Raw genomic sequence first — 18,859 nt, 5'->3', positions numbered from 1 at the left:
TGTAAGGGTCTCTTCTACATTCAGAAAAGATTTAAGAAGTTAAGTTCATTTCCTCATTTCCAAAGTTTTGCAAGTCAGCAGAGCTAATTTTATGTCTTCAGCTATCATTGTTCATACTGAGGAATGAAATCAGTGTTCTCAAATGGTTGATATCCTTAATGAAGGACTAAGGGAAATGTTTTTGAGTATACACAGCCCCTAGAACCACATTGAAGGCTACAGAGAGAAGGTATGACTTCTTAGTGGGGTGATGTGGACAAGCTACTTGATTTCTCTAAGCCTCAGTTTTCTCTATATATAAAATGGAAAAGCTTTTCTCATAAGGTAACCTTGAAGATTAAATGAGATGATTATATAAAGCAAAGAGATATGGTAGCTGTTATTATTGAGTATATGAAAATCTTGAGGTACCCTAGGGGAATAGAGAGACTTAGTGGCTATAAGAGGGTTGTCTTTGAGTATAATTTTAGCTGTGAGTCTGGAAGCTATAAGAACTATAAGAGAGTGAATAGAGACTTTAGAAGAGATTATAAAAGTTGTGGGTATTAGAACTTATATATGAGTAGACTAAAAGTTAAGAGATAATGGAAGAGAAAGTTGAGTATGAGTAGATTTATTTTACTTTATGAAGCTGGAAAAAAGTCATGGGTTTGGAGTTAATGATTAGGCAGGAGTTGATGGTTAAATAGAGGATAAAAAGTGAGTGATGAAGCAAAGGTGAATGTTCAGACTAGAATGTTCAGTAAGTGAGGGAAATAAAAGGGTTGATATTTTGAAGAGGAGTTCATGATTAGAAATGGGTAAGAAGGCCTTGGCAGGTTGCTCAGCTTGCGAGAGGTAGATTTGACTCCTCAGTCAGAGCACATACTAGAAGCAATCAATGAGTCTACAGCTAGGTGGAACAACTAAGTGAAACAGAGTTGATGTTTCTCTCTTTCTCACCCTTTTTCTCTTTCTCTTCCTCTCAAAATCAATGGAAAAATTTAAAGAAAAGAAGAAATGGGCAAGAAGATACTGCTGTAAGAAAAGATGAAAGAGAGTAAGACAACTAAATTATCCTAATTAACTTAGTTCTTCCTATAAAAAAGAAATAGGGAGTTTTCATAAAAGGCATTAAAGCTTTACATGTGAGTCCTGGGTTATTTAAAGTTGAAAATTGTTTTGGAGCAATTCCAGTCTTACCTCATACCCAAACCATGGTTTTAGAACTCTAACTGGTCTTTACCACTAGCTTCTTGTACTTCATCTTTATTCCACATTCTATAAACATCACAAAATTCTTCCTAAAATACTATTTTCATATTATTTATCTGTTCAATATACTTTGTGATTTCTTTTGTCTTTAGAATAAAGGTTTCGATTCTTCGTTTGGCTTTTGACAGTTTCTGTGATTGGACCTCAGGACTGATCTGTATCATCCGGTCACTTGCCATCTCTGGAACACATCTTATGCTTTTCTTTCTATGGGTCCTTGTTTATGCTAATTGGTGGCTTGGAATTCTTGCCCTTCTTTCTTCAGCTTTTGTTTTCTCCTGTATCAAAGCTCATTTCTAATATTTTTTCTTCCACAAAACCCTCTCTGATCACCAGAATATTTCCTATCTCCTTTTCTCTGTCCTTCTGTAGAAGTATTTATTGTATTATATGTATAACTTGAATCATAAAATTTACTGTTAGGTATTTAATTTTAATTATAATTGTATGTTTGGCTCTGGCTGGTCGGCTCAGTGGTAGATTGTAGGTGTGGTTGTGGAAGTCCCAGGTTCGATTCCCGGCCAGGGCATACAGGACAAGTGTCCATCTGCTTCTCCACCCTTCCCCCTCTTCTTTCTCTCAATCTCTCACTTCCCCTCCTGCATCCAAGGCTCCATTGGAGCAAAATTGGCCCAGGCACTGAGGATGTCTCCATGGCCTTCGCCTCAGGCACTAGAATGGCTCTGGTTGCAAAGGGCAACAGCCCAGATGGGCAGAGCATTGCCCCCTGGTGGGCATGCCGGGTGGATCCCGGTCGGTGCATGCAGGAGTCTGTTTCTGCCTTCTATCTTCTCACTTCAGAAAAATACCAAAAAAAAAATAATAATAATTATGATTGTATGTTCAATGTAATTATAAAATTCTGAAGAGCAAAATACAATAACTTTTTATTATACCCAAAGCCTAGCACAGTGCTTTGTGGATAGTTGACATTCAGATATTTTGTTAATATTAGGCAAAATCTACCTAAGAGTAGGAGTGATTGCTGTAGGAGGTGGTGGAGGGAGTTAAGCACTTTCTAGGAGCAAATATTTATTATATTACTAATATATTATTTTAGCTGAACCTGGATATTTAAGAGTGAAGATTATACAAATCTGAAATGTAGCAGAGTTTATATTGGTATAGAAAATTAGGTTGACTGATTCTGGACCTAAAGGTTTCATTTTAATTTTTTGAAATTGAAGCTTAACAAGACATTCATAATCATGTATCTCTTCCCAGAGTTACATTTGCAAATACTGTAAACTATACATTCATTTAAACAGAGAAGAATTGTGGAAGCATAGTGATTAAACATTGTGTTAGCAGTTATTGATTTAATATGAACCAAACCAATGTCTAATATATGAATAGTCTGTTTATTAACACCTCTGAGCTAAACTTTAAACTTACCAAACTGTTAAAACTAATATTTAGAGTATTTAGAAAATACATATAAAATTTCTTTTTTTTTTTTTTCTTTTTTTTTTGGTATTTTTCTGAAGCTGGAAACGGGGAGACAGTCAGACAGACTCCCGCATGTACCCGACCGGGGTCCACCCAGCACGCCCACCAGGGTGCGATGCTCTGCCCATCCGGGCGTCGCTCTGTTGCGACCAGAGCCACTCTAGCGCCTGAGGCAGAGGCCATAGAGCCATCCCCAGCACCCGGGCCACCTTTGCTCCAGTGGAGCCTTGGCTGCGGGAGGGGAAGAAAGAGACAGAGAGGAAGGAGAGGGGGAGGGGTGGAGAAGCAGATGGGTGTTTCTCCTCTGTGCCCTGGCTGGGAAACGAACCCGGGACTTCTGCACGCCAGGCCGACGCTCTACCAATGAGCCAACCTACATTGAAATTTTAAGTGGATAATTTTATGTCAGTGGCTGCTTAGATCCATTTATTGTAGTATGATACTAAGACTAGAATCTTAAAATTGATTCTTTGTGTGCCTTTTCAGTTTTTCTAGCCTTGACATTAGCTAGTAACTGATAGGGAGCATTAGTGAGCTCTTATATGTCAAGCATTAATATAGAGGTTTTCAAGTAGTATCTCATTAAATATTCATATCTATCTGGAATATATACTATTATTACCTGTATGTTAACAGATGAGGAAATTGAAACGGAGGTTAAATTTTATGTCCAGAGTTTGACAGCTAGTAACAGAAGCCAAACACATATCATTGGACTCTTCAAAGTAATTATATATGTGGATACTACAGTTTTATTGCTACTGCTAAAAGAAAATCTGTTGGCAGTTGTAATGGAATAAAAAATGTTTGTATAGGAAGGGTATGACTATGGTTTCATTGCACCCAAAAAAATGAATCTTGTGATTGAGTTGGGTTTTGAGATGGAAGTGTACACTAAATTTGAAAAGTACAGCACAAGGTGTCATGTTAGCTCCCTTTAGGTTCACCAAGAGGAACTATTAAATTAAAAAAAAACACATGTAAGCTACAGCTATACTACAACTAGTACCACAAGCCATACACAATTTTGTTTTACGGCTTATTTTATTTATGTTCACTACTTAGCAACCCACTGACAAATGGTTACATTAGTCCTTTTTAATTTTCTTATTTTAATTTAGTGAGAGGAGGTCAGGCAGAGACAGACTCCTGCATGCACCCCTACCAGGATCCTCCTGGAAAGCCCACTAGGGGGCGATGCTCTGCCCATCTGGAGCAGTTGCTCCATTGCAACTGGAGCCATTTTTTAGTGGAGGAGGCCATGGAGCCATCCTCCTATCAAGCCATGGCTGCAGGAGGGAAGGAGAGAGAGAGAGAAGCAAAGCAAGAGGAAGAGGGGTAGAGAAGCAGATGGTTGCTTCTCCTGTGTGCCCTTACTGGGAATTGAACCTGGGACATCCACATGCTGGGCAGACACCCTGTCAATGAGCCATTTGGCCAGGGCCTACATTAGTCCTTTATTCAAGTGAAATATTTAGTGAGTTCAAGAAGACAGTCTTAAGTACTAGCTATATAAGTATGCTTTGTTTACTACCTGGAACATTTTAATATTAAGATTTATGAAAAATAAATTTCCTTGAAAGAGACCAAGTTTCATTTGTTTCAAATAGGTGCTCAATATATGATTGTTTAATCTTGTAGTGTCCCTGCTTATTTTGATGATCACATGACAAAATTGAATATGAGCCAGAAACACAGACTATGAAAGAGCATTGGTCATATATAATCCAGTTTAAATTAGGCTGGTGCTTTGTATTTTCCCCAGTGATATGACTGTGTCAGGCAGAAATATAGATAAACAGGGTTTTTGTTTTGTTTTTGGTTGTTTTGAGTCATGCTGTATGTGACTTAATTTTTATTTAAAGAATATGTTATAGAACTGTTGTGCTATTTCAAAGAATAAGAACCGTAAATCATCACCAAGTTTGAATGAATATCTTAGCTTCTTAGCATTGCTCCTTTTCTTTAGCTTGAGTGGTAAAAAAAAATGCATCAAATTTGGTATTATATCTCTTAAGAGATGCAGCTTGCTTACTACCTTTGTTACGAAAATTCAGAAATGAAAATATTAGTGAAAAGGATAAGCAAGGAAAGGTTGTATATTATTTTTTTTGTTTTGCAAACAGAATCACAAAATTTAACCTGATTTTAGAAGAACATCTTTTTTTTTTTTTTTCTGAAGCTGGAAACGGGGAGAGACAGACAGACTCCGCATGCGCCCGACCGGGATTCACCCGGCACGCCCACCAGGGAGCCTCGCTCTGCCCCTCCAGGGCGTTGCTCTGTTGCAACCAGAGCCACTCTAGCGCCTGGGGCAGAGGCCAAAGAGCCATCCCCAGCGCCTGGGCCATCTTTGCTCCAATGGAGCCTCGCTGCGGGAGGGGAAGAGAGAGACAGAGAGGAAGGAGAGGGGGAGGGGTGGAGAAGCAGATGGATGCTTCTCCTGTGTGCCCTGGCCGGGAATCGAACCCGGGACTTCTATACGCCAGGCCGACGCTCTACCACTGAGCCAACCGGCCAGGGCCTAGAAGAACATCTTTGATATGCCATCATACTTCAGAATAAATAGGCAATAAATAAAATTTTCACTTTTTTTTAAACGTTTATTTTATTGATTTTATAGAGAGGAAGGGAGAGCAAGAGAAAGATAGGAACATCGATCTGTTCCTGTATGTGTCCTGACTGGGAATTGAACCAGCAACCTCTGTGCTTTGGGAGGATGCTCCAACCAACTGAGTTATCCAGCCAGGACAAATTTTTCACTTTTTATAAAGCAGAAGAATATTATTCTTGCTGAGAGTCTGTAAGGCTGGGGTTTTTTTTGTTGTTTTTATTTTGTTTTGTTTTCCCCGAGACACAGAGAGAGTCAGAGAGAGGGATAGACAGGGACAGAAAGACAGGAACAGAGAGAGATGAGAAGCATCAATCACCAGTTTTTCATTGGGACACCTTAGTTGTTCATTGATTGCTTTCTCACATGTACCTTGACCACGGGCCCTCAGCAGACTGAGTAACCCCTTGCTCGAGCCAGCAACCTTGGGTCCAAGCTGGTGAGCTTTGCTCAAACCAGATGAGCCCACGCTCAAGCTGGCAACCTCGGGTTCTCGAACCTGGATCCTCCGCATCCCAGTCCGACGCTCTTATCCACTGCGCCACTGCCTGCCTGGTCAGGCTGTAAGGCTGTTGTAGACATCAAGAGGCTGATCTTTTGTGGTCAATTCACAGCTTGACCCTTTGTTACCCCTTATCTGTTGTCTTAATTTCTCCATCTGTATAAATGCTTTCTGATACTATACCAAGTATGTCAACAACTACTGAGCCATGTAGTGTGATCTATATTCTATAGAATAACAAAGTGAAAAAGGCACAGTGCAGTTTGCAGGTCAGCTTCTATGGGATATCTGGTTAGAACAGAATTCCCAACTCTGTTATCAGGGAGAAGTCACATGATGGCTGTCACTCATTTGTCTTACATATTTTTAAAAATTTTTATTCATTGATTTTTTAGAGAGAGAAAGAGAAACATCAGTTTATTGTTCCACTTATTGATGTATTCATTAGTTGATTCGTCTATGTGCCCTGACCAGGGATTGAACCTGCAACCTTGGCTTATTGGGACGATGCTCTAACCAGCTGAGCTACCCAGCCAGGGCCCACTTGTCTTACATATTAATCAAGTGTCACGATATGGCTAAATGTTATGGGTAAAAAAGCATGATCTCTCCCATGGGTCTTAAAATCTAAAATGAGATAATTTATTCACAGGGCCTTATGTGCTATGGTAAGGGAAATACAAGAAATTACTCATGGTAGATTTACTGAGACAGGGAACTGGGTAGAAGTGTATGATAGGGAGTTGAGAAATTCATTTTAGGCCATGTCTTTTGAGGTCTGGTTAATCAAGTATTGGAGGGTGTGTGTGTGTGAAAGATATTAGAAAGATAAATTTTTCACTTAAAAAAAAACACACACTATTTCCCAGCACCCTTTTCCATACACATAAGTTACCTCATGGATGGACTCAATGACTGATTCTGTTTTAAGATTGTTAGCTTGTATGGATAGAAGTCTGTCTCTTAGAAACAAATAATTTTTGTTCCTTTTTCCAGTGGGGACATTTCATATGTGTCAAATATTTAAAATCTCCACATATTTTGTGAGTGAATGACCTTTACCATCTTAAATATTTAATGTTTTATTTTCCCTTCTTTCAACTTAATTATACAAAGTTATCGGCAAACATTTCTAAATGCTCTGTGTCAGTGGTTTTACTTGTTTTTAGCAAAAATAAATAAATAAATAAAAGGATGGATTGGCTGAGGAAGTCATTTATTGTTTTCTGGGTCAGTCTGAGCCTGAAGCCTCACATATGCAAGGATTAAAAAAAAAAATAGCAAGTGAGAATTGAATCCACTTCTCAATTTGTATACAAGTTATTTAAAACTAAGAAGTTTGAAATAGTTAACAAGTAAGGCAAATTGAGATTGTGAATACCAAAACATTCTTAGAAAACTTTAAAAACTAAATAGCTCTTTGCCTTCTAAATCTTTTCAGTGATTTGCTTATACTATAATTGCTAGTGAAATTAGGTCAGTATCTAATTTTTATAGTCCCTGGAACTTTCCAAGTAAATTTGGCTTAGATATTTTTCAGGCAATTATGTACTTCTAAAGTTTACTTTTTAAAATTGTACGGTATATACCTATGTAGAACTGTAAGACTACCTTATGGAGTATATAATTCATATCACGGCACATGTCTAGAAGATGGTGATACATAAAAATCGTGAAACATGAAACATTAAAGTTGGCAGTTCAGTCTCATATTTTGTGTAATCGAAACTGCTGCTAATACCTTTGCAAACTGACTGTGGATTAGGTACTTGTACATTTTTACTTAGTTCAGACTGATTAGACTAATTATTTTTTAATAATATTTGGTGTGGGGGGGAATGGCCTGTTACGTGCTTTATGGAAATATTATTTAGTATAGAAGAGCTTTATGTGACTTTGGTTGGTTTTGGTTTGCCATTTGAAATTTCATTTTTAAAGTTTTAATTTAGGGCATTTAAATTAGGGTATTATTTAACTTAATAACAGTCTTGCATTAGAATTCATTTGGATAAAATTTGGTTCGTTGAAAGAAGTTAAGTAAATATTTAATTGAAAGAGTGAAGTAAATATTTAATTGAAACTATAAGCTGAAGAAACAGTGGGCAGTAATTTTTAAAAATATTATTATTGAGATATAACTCACATGGCATAAAATTCACCCACGTATAATATATAGCTCAGTAGTTTTTATTGTAATCACATAATTGTGCAACCATTACCACAATTTAATTTTAGAACATTTTCATCACCTCCAAAAGAAACCTTGTACTCTCATTAGCAGTCACTCCCTTATTCTCCTCTCTCCCAGCCCTTGTCAACTCAGTCATCTATGTACTTTCTGCCTCTGTAGGTTTTTGTCTTTTGTATATTTCCTATAGGTGGAATCCAGATATCTTTTGATAAGTGATTTCCAGCCTTTATCAACATCTTGTATATCTCATGAGACAGCCTGCTATGAATAATTTAGCCTCCTTTTATAGCTTAAATAATGGCTGTTTTCTACTGTATTCAAGACAAACTAGTCAATAATTGGAAGACTGTATCCAAATTTAAACCAAGATTCAGGCTTTCCACTTGTATTATAACTTCAATGAATATGTACCATTCACTCTCACCTCCAATAGTACCTTTTCACTATGGGTTGCTCAATAGCCCCAAACTTTTCCTAAACTGTTGTTGTAGTAGCCATTTCTTTTCCACTCAAACTCAAGATTTGCAGGAGTTCGTTGAAATGTTTCTTTTGCATTTGGCTTGCCTGGACTCTACCTTCTCATTACCCTAAATCCAAGAATGAGAAAGAATCAAAAGCAAGAAAGAGAAAATAGAAGAGACTGCTCAGGCTGGGAGGGACAAGGTGGTAAGAGTAGGAATAGAAATTGTATAAAATTTTCAAGGAATCTGAATTTGTGGGAAGAATAAAACTTGGCTGCTGCTTAGGAGAAAATAAGACCTAGAGAGTAGACAGAAGGCAAAGATATTATAATGTAATAGAAGGTAAGATGATAGGTGAAATTTTAAATTTTTTCAGTTCTGAATTTTTAATTTTAGTGATATATCATTGAAGCACAAATGATCATCTCATTTGCTGATTATTAGTACCCTTGACATATTTTTCTTTCCAAAACTTTGCATAGGCATTTTGAAGCTGAACCATAGTCATGTGTTATCTTTTGGGTTCTTTGGAGATCTTCAGGTTTGAACCAGTGTGGTGTTCATTTTGGGATTATCCTTCATTTTCGGATTATACTTCAAAGAAGTCTCACAGAAAATGAAGGCACTGTCCTCTTGGGGTTTGCTAATTGGAGGGGCAGAATCCTCTTCTGGGTGCCCCCATATTCAGTGAGCTGCTAGAATTAGAGTATGGCCACTAATTGAGAAGTTGCTGCTGCTAAATCTTTTTTTTTTTTTTTTTTTTGTATTCTGAAGTTGGAAACGGGGAGGCAGTCAGACAGACTCCTGCATGCGCCCGACTGGGATCCACCCGGTATACCCACCAGGGGGCGATGTTCCGCCTATCTGGGGCATTGCTCTGCTGCAACCGGAGCCATTCTAGCGCCTGAGGCAGAGGCAGAGGCCACAGAGCCATCCTCAGTGCCTGGGCCAACTTTGCTCCAATGGAGCCTTGGCTGCAGGAGGGGAAGAGAGAGACAGAGAGGAAGGAGAGGGGGAGGGGTGAAGAAGCAGATGGGCGCTTCTCCTGTGTGCCCTGGCGGGAATCGAACCCGGGACTCCTGCATGCCAGGCCGACGCTCTACCACTGAGCCAACCGGCCAGGGCCACTGCTGCTAAATCTTAATTTGATTTGATAATCAGGGGCCTTCTGGTTGGATTAGAATTGTTAGTGAAATTTTAAGGACAGTCAATAAAAGTGCCTCAAGAGAGCCAGAATCCTACATATAGCTTTAAAGTACGTCAAGTCCTGTAATAAGCAAACTGGAAATTTGGGAAGAAGGAAGAGACCCTGGGCTGATGCCCTTGAACTAATCAAGTAATGGCTTCAGGAGGGAAAGAAAGAGAAAGGAATGGGGGAGGGGTGGACAGGCAGATGGTCACTTCTCCTGTGTGCCCTGACTGGGAATTGAACCCAGGATATACACCCACCAGGCTAGCGCTGTACCACTGAGCCAACTGGCCAGGGCCCAACTGTAAATCTTTGTAAATGTTTCATAGTTACATTGTAGAAGGAGAAGCTTAAGAATAATTGTTGATTTAACTGACTAATCTATAAGGCTGAGCTTTATTTAACTAGAAAAACCTGTGAAATTTTAGTTCTGAGGGAGATTGGGGAAACATAAGAGGTCACCATTATCCTTTGAGCTACAAACTAATGCATCTTTAAGACATTTCTACCCTTAACTAAAGTAAGATGTGAGAATTTAAAGACTGCTATAATTTAAGTATATTTAGAAAAAAATGAAATATCAGAGGAGCATTCGTTAAATGAGATTTAAGCTTTTCTGTATAAAATTAAGGTACGTTATTTACCGTGTTTTCTGATTCTTTCACTGGAATAAGTGTTGATTAATTAGAGCCTACAGAATTCTACTATTATAATACATAGCCAATACCAGGGAATTAACATGAACATAAAGATTAGTTAATAGTTGCTGGACTTCAGGGGTATGCAGTGTCCAAGTCGTAAAATTTTTAGTTCCTGCATCTGGAGTATTTATGCTACTTACTATTGTTGGAGAATTTTATTTTCTTTTTCTCCTTCCCCTTTCTGTCATCCTTGGTTGAAATTTTTCTGAAGCAAACATAATTTTTTTTAACGCAACAAGCTAATTTACTGCATTTGTTTTTAATCCATTGTTTAAGTCATCCTTTGAGTTTAATTGATTTTAGAGATAAGAGGGGGAGGGAGAGATTAAACAGCAACAAACATTCCTCCATCATCTGTATAATTGCCTACAATTTTATTTACCCTTTATATAGCATTAAAATGTTTCATTTCTTGTGTATGGTTAATACCTAATTTGATTAGCTAGTATATTTTACCGGTTTCTATAGTACTTTCTCTTCCTTGTAACTCACTCCTAGGTTCACTTTTCTTCTTAAAGTGTATCCTTTAGTAATCTTTTTATTATTATTACTAATCTTTTTAGTAACAGAGTATGGGCTAGTTTTTGTCTGAAAGTATATTTTACACATTTTTTAAAAGCATATAATTCTTAACAGCTCTAAGAAAGCTCCATTGGAGCAAAGTTGGCCCCGGCTGCTGAAGATGGCTCCATGGCCTCTGCCTCAGGCGCTAAAATGGCTCCAGTTGCAATAGAGGGACGCCCCAGAAGGGCAGAGCATCGCCCCTTAGTGGGCTTGCCGGGTGAATCCCTGTCAGGCTCATGCAGGAGTCCATTTCTGCCTCTCTGCTTCTCACTTCAGAAAAATACAATAATAATAATAATAATAAATTTGTGTTTACTAGCTAGTGAGATTGCTTCATAAATTTATCTCTTTTGTGGGAGGAGGATTGCTAAACCATTTTATTGAGGGCCTTTGGGCAATGGTCAAAGAGTTGGGTGAGATCCCATGTCCTTGGCTGGCCAGGATCTCCCCAGCTTTTTTCCTTTAAATTGTTCATTTTGTTGTTATATATATTGCAAATACTTGTTTAAAAATATTTACCATTCAAGTTTATGAGCTTTTTTTTAATAGAATAGAGGTTGTATTCTCTGGAGTCACTTTTTGTTCCTTTGTAGTCAGTCTTTTCCTTTTGGCCATTGACACTTAAAAAGTCCTTTTCTACCATAAGATTATAGAAATATTTGCCTGGATGTACTTTCATGGTTTTATTATTAGTGTTTCAAACTTAACTTTTGTGATAGGGATTTGGCTACCCTCCACAGGAGGGCAGATGTGGAATGACAAGCCAGCTGTCCTAACACCATTCATTGAATTTTTGTTCTCACAGCTCTCTTTCAGGACCCAAAAGTCTATTCTACTGATCAATTCCCTCTTAAGTACCATAATTTGAATTATTTGAAGGTTAGGTATGGCAAATTCTTTTTTTTTTGGACACTTGGCTATTTTCAAACACTTATTCTTTCATAACAATTTTGGAATCAAGTTCTGGGAACCAAAATACCTAGTTGTGATTATATTGAATTTTTTTTTATTAATAAAGGTATAATAAACATCTTTTTAATATTGAACTCTTCCTATTTAAGAAAAAGGAGTGTCTTTTATCCTGAGGCTCTCTTCTTAAAGGTCCTGAGTATTTCTTGTTAATTTTTGAATTAGATACACTTGCATTTTTGAAGTGATTATTTTTATTTATCATTTGGTAATCTTATTGAACTTTTTTTTCAATTTTTAGATTTTTAGTTTTAGATTTTTAGTTTGTCATCATACAGTCATTATCTGCAAATAATACTTTACCTCATTTCATAATTATGATTCAAAAAAAATCTTGAGTTAGTGTATCATCAATTAGTATTTCTAGACATTGCTAAATAATAAGGATAAGAGCAAGTATCCTTGTTTCCTGGGAATTGTTCTAATCACTATGCTTCCTGTTTGGCTTGAATTACCATATTATGGAATGAATTTTATCAAATCTTTTTTAGCATATGAAGAGATGATCATATGGTTTTTCTTCTTTGAACTTTTTAAATGACTTATATTAATAGGTTGCTGAATGTTTGCTCTTAAATTCCTAAAATGAACCTTAATTGGTGATTTGTAATAAGGGCTTATATTTTACTTAGGGTTTTTTTGCATCTGTATTAAGAGTGTGTTTAAATTATAGTTTTTTTTAGTGCTATCTTTGTCAATTATATCAGGATCATGATAGGTTTGTGAAAAGAAGTGGGAAGTTTTTTTCTCTGCTCTTTTAGGTAATTATATAATTTGGGAGTTAAGTTCTTTTACAGCTTGAAAGGTCTTTGTTATGAAATTGTCTTGCCCATTGTATTTTATTATTATTTTATTTTATTTTATATTTTTTAAGTGAGAGGAGGGGAGATAGACTCCCACATGCACCCTGACTAGGATCCATCCCTGTCTGGGGCCAATGCTAGAATAAACTGAGCTATCCTCAGTGCCAGAGGCCAAAGCTCAGACCAACTGAACTATCCTCAGCGCCCAGGGCTGATACTCAAACCAGTGGAGCCACTGGCTGTGAGAGGGGAAGAGAAAGAGAAGAGGGAAAAGGAGAGGAAGAGGAGCAGATGGTCGCTTCTCAGTTGTGCCCTGATTGGGGATCCAATGTGGGACATCTGCATGCCAGGCTGATGCTCTATCCATTGTACAAACCAGTCAAGTCACATTTTTATTTTTAATGATTTTATTTTGAAAGCAGCTGAAACAATATTTGAAAAACTAAGAGTACAAAGAACTTCCATATTTACCTAAATGGCCAACTATTGTTAACATTTTGCTGAATTTGTTTTATAAACTTTCTTTTGTCCCCTCTGTGTATGCAATTCTCTTTACATACACAAATACATGTAAGCCAGTACATAGTCACACTTTTTTCTTTGAGAGGCTGAGAGGCAGAGTGCATGCATCTCCTGCGTGCACCCAGACCCAGATCTACCAGGCAAGCCCCCTACCAGGCTATGTCTGCCCATCTGGGCTACAGCTTCGTTGCTCTGCAACCGAGCTATTTTAGCACCTGAGGTGAGGCCATGGAACCATCCTCAGTGTCTCAGGCCAACTTTGCTCGAACCATTTGACCCAAGGCTGCGGGAAGAGAAGAGGTGGGGGGGGGGGGGGAATGGGTGGAGAAGCAGATGGTCGCATCTCCTGTGTGTTCGGACTGGGAATTGAACCCTGGACTTTCACACACCCAGCCGATACTCTACTGCTGAGCCAACCAGTCAGGGCCTAGTTTCTATTTTTAATACACATTTATTATCTTACAGCTTAGGATATCACAAGTCTAAAATCAGTTTTACTGGACTAAAATCAGGGTGTTGGCAGGAATGTGTTCACCATGAAGGCTTTAAGGGATAATGCATATCTAGCCTTTTCCAGCTTGTGGTGGCTATCAGCATTCCTTGGATTGTAGCTACATCACTGTAAATTCAAGGCCAACATTATCAAATCTCTCTCTGCTCTGACTTCACATCACTTTCTCTGGGTGTGTCAGATTTTCCTCTGCTTCGTCCAGTTTCTTAAGCACATCTGCAAAGACTTTTTTTTCTGCATAAAATAACATTTACAGGATTAGGACCTGATATCTTTGAGAGTCATTATTTAGCCCACTGCAGTTATCATTTTGTTTTGCTACTTTGAAACAAGGTGGCCACAATAGTAAAAAAATCATATTAGAGCAAATCCTCTGGGATTGTATGCTGTTACAATTACAGGTATTATCCTCTTTACCAAATGATGCAAACTCAGATGCCATGGTGGAAAAGTGGATGAAATGGTCTAAATGTGTTCAATAAAGATTAGTGGGGACTTGAGAATACATCTTTTTGGGGAGAGGGTATATTAATATATGTGAAGGTCAACAGCCTACCAACTTGTAGTCCTAGTTGGTAGTTGCTTTTTTTCTGTTTTGCATATCTTTTGAGTTGATATTCCTGTAGTAAAATAATCTTATAATCTTCATTTTATAATCTTCAGTGATATGGCAAAATTTGTATTTTGAAAGGTTTACTTAGTCTTTGGTTTGTAGAATGAATTAGAGGAACCCAGAACGCACATGAAGACAAAATAGGAAGCTGGTGTACAGTAATGCAGTGAGAGATGATGGTAGTTTGAAGACTAAGGTGTTAGAGAAACAACTGAGCAGATTTGAGAACATTTAGGACGTATATACTGATGGGAGATGAAGTAGAATGAGATATCAAAGATATGTCCTTGGTTTCTGTTCACTTCAGTGGATGATGGTGCCATTTGCTGGCCAAAGCTGCATACAAATATTGATTGACTTAGGACCTATGCAACTTACAACCATTCGACTTTATGACCACAATCGCTAGCCATGACTGCTCCACGTCAGGCAGCGCAAGCATTGCCCAGCTGGACGTAGGACAGTGCTGACCAGCTTCCGGCAGTACTACCATCTCTGTATGCACCATTTCAACTGTTATCCCAGACTCGCAGTACAGCAATTTGTGTTTTGTGTCTTGGATATTTTTCATCAAATCCCTCCCAAGATGTCTACCAAGAGGAAATTATCTTTGCAAATAAAACCAGTTGTACTGGTAGTGCAGTGTTTTACTTAAACCTGACGAATGTAAAAATAAGAAACAATATGGTGTAGAGATGATACAAATGGCATAAAATGAACAAAGAAAATTATGATATATAACAATGAAAGAAAATTATGATAAAATATGACTTAAAGATTTTTATAACATTATTTCACAGTAAACTGTACATATAGCCTATTCAACTTACGACCAAATCGTGTTACGACTGGTCTGTCGGAACCAATTGTGGTCATAAGTCGAGCACTAGCTGTATATGTGAAAGAATGCCTAGGGGTCATCATGGAGTGAGAAGGCGGCTTATGTCTAAGCCTTAAATGTCAATACATAATGGCTTGGGAGATAAGGATGGGGTCTGGAAAAGAAACAGGAATGGAAAAGCAGGGATAGAAGGAAAGCTGTGTGTATAGCAGGGGTCCCCAAACTACGGCCCGTGGGCCACATGCGGCCCCCTGAGGCCATTTATCCGGCCCTCGCAGCACTTCCGGAAGGGTACCTCTTTCATTGGTGGTCAGTGAGAGGAGCATAGTTCCCATTGAAATACTGGTCAGTTTGTTGATTTAAATTTACTTGTTCTTTATTTTAAATATTGTATTTGTTCCCGTTTTGTTTTTTACTTTAAAATAAGATATGTGCAGTGTGCATAGGGATTTGTTCATAGTTGTTTTTTTTTTATAGTCCGGCCCTCCAACGGTCTGAGGGACAGTGAACTGGCCCCCTGTGTAAAAAGTTTGGGGACCCCTGGTGTATAGCATCTTGAAAATCCAGCGGGGAAAATGTTTCAAGAGGGAGTATTGTATTGAATGCTGCAGGGACCAGTCAATCAAATGAGAACTAAAAAGCATCATTGTATTAAGCAATTTGGAAGAGCTTGTTTTGGTGGAATGGCCAGACAACAGTTTGGAGCATCAGCACTTTTTTTTTTAAAGAAGTTGAACTCTAAAGGGAAGAACAGGCACATGCATAGCTTCACAGGCAAATTTTATCAAACATTCAAAGAAGAACTAACCTATTCTTCTTAAACTACTCCAAAAAATTCAAGAAGAGGGAAGACTCCCAACTTCTTTTTAATGAAACCAACATGATCCTAATCCCAAAACCAGACGAAGACACTACAAAGAAAGAAAGCTATAGGCCAATATCCCTGATGAACATAGATGATAAAATTCCCAACAAAATATTAGCAAACCAGATCCAGCAATACATTAAAAAGATCAAATACCACGATCAAATGGAATTTATTCCAGGAATGCAAGGTTGGAACAATATTTCAAATCAGTAAATGTTATACATTATATAAATGATGGCTACAAATCACATGGTCAATAGATGCAGGAAAGCATTCAATAAAATCTAGCACTCGTTTATGATAACTCTTAGCAAAGTGGGAACATAGGGATCATTCTTCAATATAATAATGGCCATATATGACAAATTTACAGCCAACATACCCAATGGGCAAAAACTGAAAGTTTTTTCCCTAAAATCAGGAACAAGAGAGGGATGTCCACTTTCACTACTCTTATTCAACATAGTTCTGGAAGTTCTAGCTACAGTCATCAGACAAGATGGACAAATAAAAGGCATCCAAGTTGTAAAGTAGAAAGTTAAGCTCATTATTTTCAGATGACATGATATTGTACATAGAGAACCCTAAAGATTCCACCGAAAACTACTAGATTTAATAAATGAATGTGGTGAAGTAGTAGGATACAAAATATTCAGAAATCAGTGGCATTCTTATTTTTATACCAATAATGAATAATAACAAATTTAAAAACTCCCATTTACTATTGCAACAACAAAAATGTAAGGTACCTAGGAATACATTTAATGAAGGAGGTAAAAGACTTGTACTCAGAAAATTATAGGACATTGAGGAAGATACAAGTAAGTGGAAGCATATACTGTGTTCATGGATTGGAAGAAATAGCATCATTAAAATGTCTATACTAACCAAAGCAGTCTCTGCATTTATTAGAGATTCAACACAATCCCTGTTGAAATACCAATGACATATTTCACAGATCTAGAGCAAATATTCCCAAAATGTATAGGGAGCCAAAAATGAGAAGGAAGAAGTTGGAGGTATCACAATACCAAATATCAAACTATACTGCAAGACCATTGTAATAAGGACAACTTGGTACTGGCATAAGAACAAACATTGATCAATGGAACAGTACAGAGAACCCAGAAATCCACACCTTTATGGTCAGTTAATATTTGACAAAGGAGGCAAGAGCATACAATGGAGTAAAGAATAAAGACAGTCTATTCAATAAATGGTGTTGGTGCGCTGGTCAGATTGCTGGGTGGATAGAGCATTGTCCCAGTGCACTAAGGTTGCAGGATTGATTGATCCCCAGTCAGGGCATATATGAGAAGCGACCAATGAGTGCAACTAAGTAGAATGACGAGTTAATGCGCCTCTCTCCCTCCCCCCTTCTCTCCCTCTCCTTTTCTCTTCCTCTCCTCCTTCCCCTCCCACCTTCCCTTTTCTCCCCTTTTCCTTCCCGCTTTCCCTCCTCCTTCCCCCACCCTCTCAAATCAATGGAAACATTGGAAAAGAATAATAAATGGTGTTGGGAAAATTGGGCAAGTTCATGCAAAAAAATGAAACTAGACTACCAACTTAACACCATGCACAAGAATAAACTTAAAATGGATAAAATTATAAATGTAAATCACAAACCACAAAAATCCTAGAAGAAGATATAGGCAGTAAAATTTTAGACATCACTTGCAGCAATATTTTTGCAGATATATCTCCTCAGGTAAGGGAAACAAAGGAAAAAATAAATGGGATTACATCAAACTAAAAAACTTACACAGCAAAAGAAACCAATAAAATGAAAAGGAAAACCACTAAATGCAAGAACGTATTTGCCAATGATACACCTGATAAGGGGTTAATTTCCAAAGTATATAAGGAACTTATACAACTCAGCACCAAGAAAACAAACAATCCAATTTAAAAATGGGCAAAAGATCCCTGGCTGGATAGCTAGGTTGGTTAGAGCATCGTTCTGAAGCACAGAGGTTACCAGTTTGATCCTCTGTTGGCACACTCAGGAACTGATGCTCCATTCTCCCTCCTGCTCTCTCTCTTCCTCTCTTTAAAATCAATTTTTTAAAAATGGGCAAAGGGGCCCTGGCTCAGTGGTAGAGCATAGGCCCGGCGTGTGGAAGTCCTGGGTTCAATTTCCAGTCAGGGCACACAGGAGAAGTGACCATCTGCTTCTCCACCCTCCACCCTCTCCCTTCTCTCAATCTCTCTCTTCCCCTCCCGCAACCAAGGCTTCACAGGAGCAAGTTGGCCTGGATGCTGAGGATGGCCTTGCCCTAGGCATTAAAATGGCTCAGTTGCAATGGAGCAGTGGCCCCAGATGTGCAGAGCATTGCCCCCTAGTGGGCATGCTGGGTGGATACCAGTTGAACGCATGCAGGAGTCTGCCTCTCTCTGCCTCCCTGCTTCTCACTTAAGGGGGAAAAAAATGGGCAAAGGACCTGAATAGACACTTCTCCATAGAGGACATACAAATGACTAATAGACATGAAAAAATGCTCAAGGTCTCTAGTCATTAGAGAGATGCAAATTGAAAGTACAATTAGATACCATCTCACACCTGCCAGAATGGCTTGCATCAATAATCAGACAAGTGCTGGCGAGGATGTGGAGAAAACAGAACCCACGTGCACGGTTGGTGGGAAGGCAGACTGATGTCACTATTATGGAAAATAGTATGGAATTTCCTCAAAAAATTATAAATGGAACAGCCTTTTGATCTCCTGATCCAAGTTCTGGGAATACATCCTAAGAATCCTGGAACACTAATTTGAAAGAATATATGCACCCTTATGTTCACTGCAGCATTA

At 38.2% G+C, this 18,859-nt stretch overlaps 1 protein-coding gene across 6 annotated transcripts in view; it reads left to right on the top strand.

The window, feature by feature from the left end:
- Positions 1-18,859, top strand: part of PPM1A (protein phosphatase, Mg2+/Mn2+ dependent 1A) — a 43,447-nt gene that overhangs the window by 5,008 nt on the left and 19,580 nt on the right. For 4 of the 6 annotated variants that reach the window (XM_066343965.1, XM_066343964.1, XM_066343963.1 and 1 more), the window contains one exon: positions 990-1,039. The exons of the other annotated variants lie outside the window; for them this stretch is intronic. In XM_066343965.1, the coding sequence (XP_066200062.1) occupies positions 1,030-1,039 (10 nt within the window). In that variant the 5' untranslated portion in view covers positions 990-1,029. The remainder of the gene's footprint in view (positions 1-989; positions 1,040-18,859) is intronic. 6 annotated transcript variants of the gene reach the window in all.

The sequence above is a fragment of the Saccopteryx leptura genome, chromosome 6 (genome assembly GCF_036850995.1).
Source record: "Saccopteryx leptura isolate mSacLep1 chromosome 6, mSacLep1_pri_phased_curated, whole genome shotgun sequence".
Classification (NCBI taxonomy): domain Eukaryota; kingdom Metazoa; phylum Chordata; class Mammalia; order Chiroptera; family Emballonuridae; genus Saccopteryx; species Saccopteryx leptura.
The sequence above is the reverse complement of the archived record's forward strand: the minus strand, read 5'-3'. Positions and strand labels throughout refer to the sequence as shown.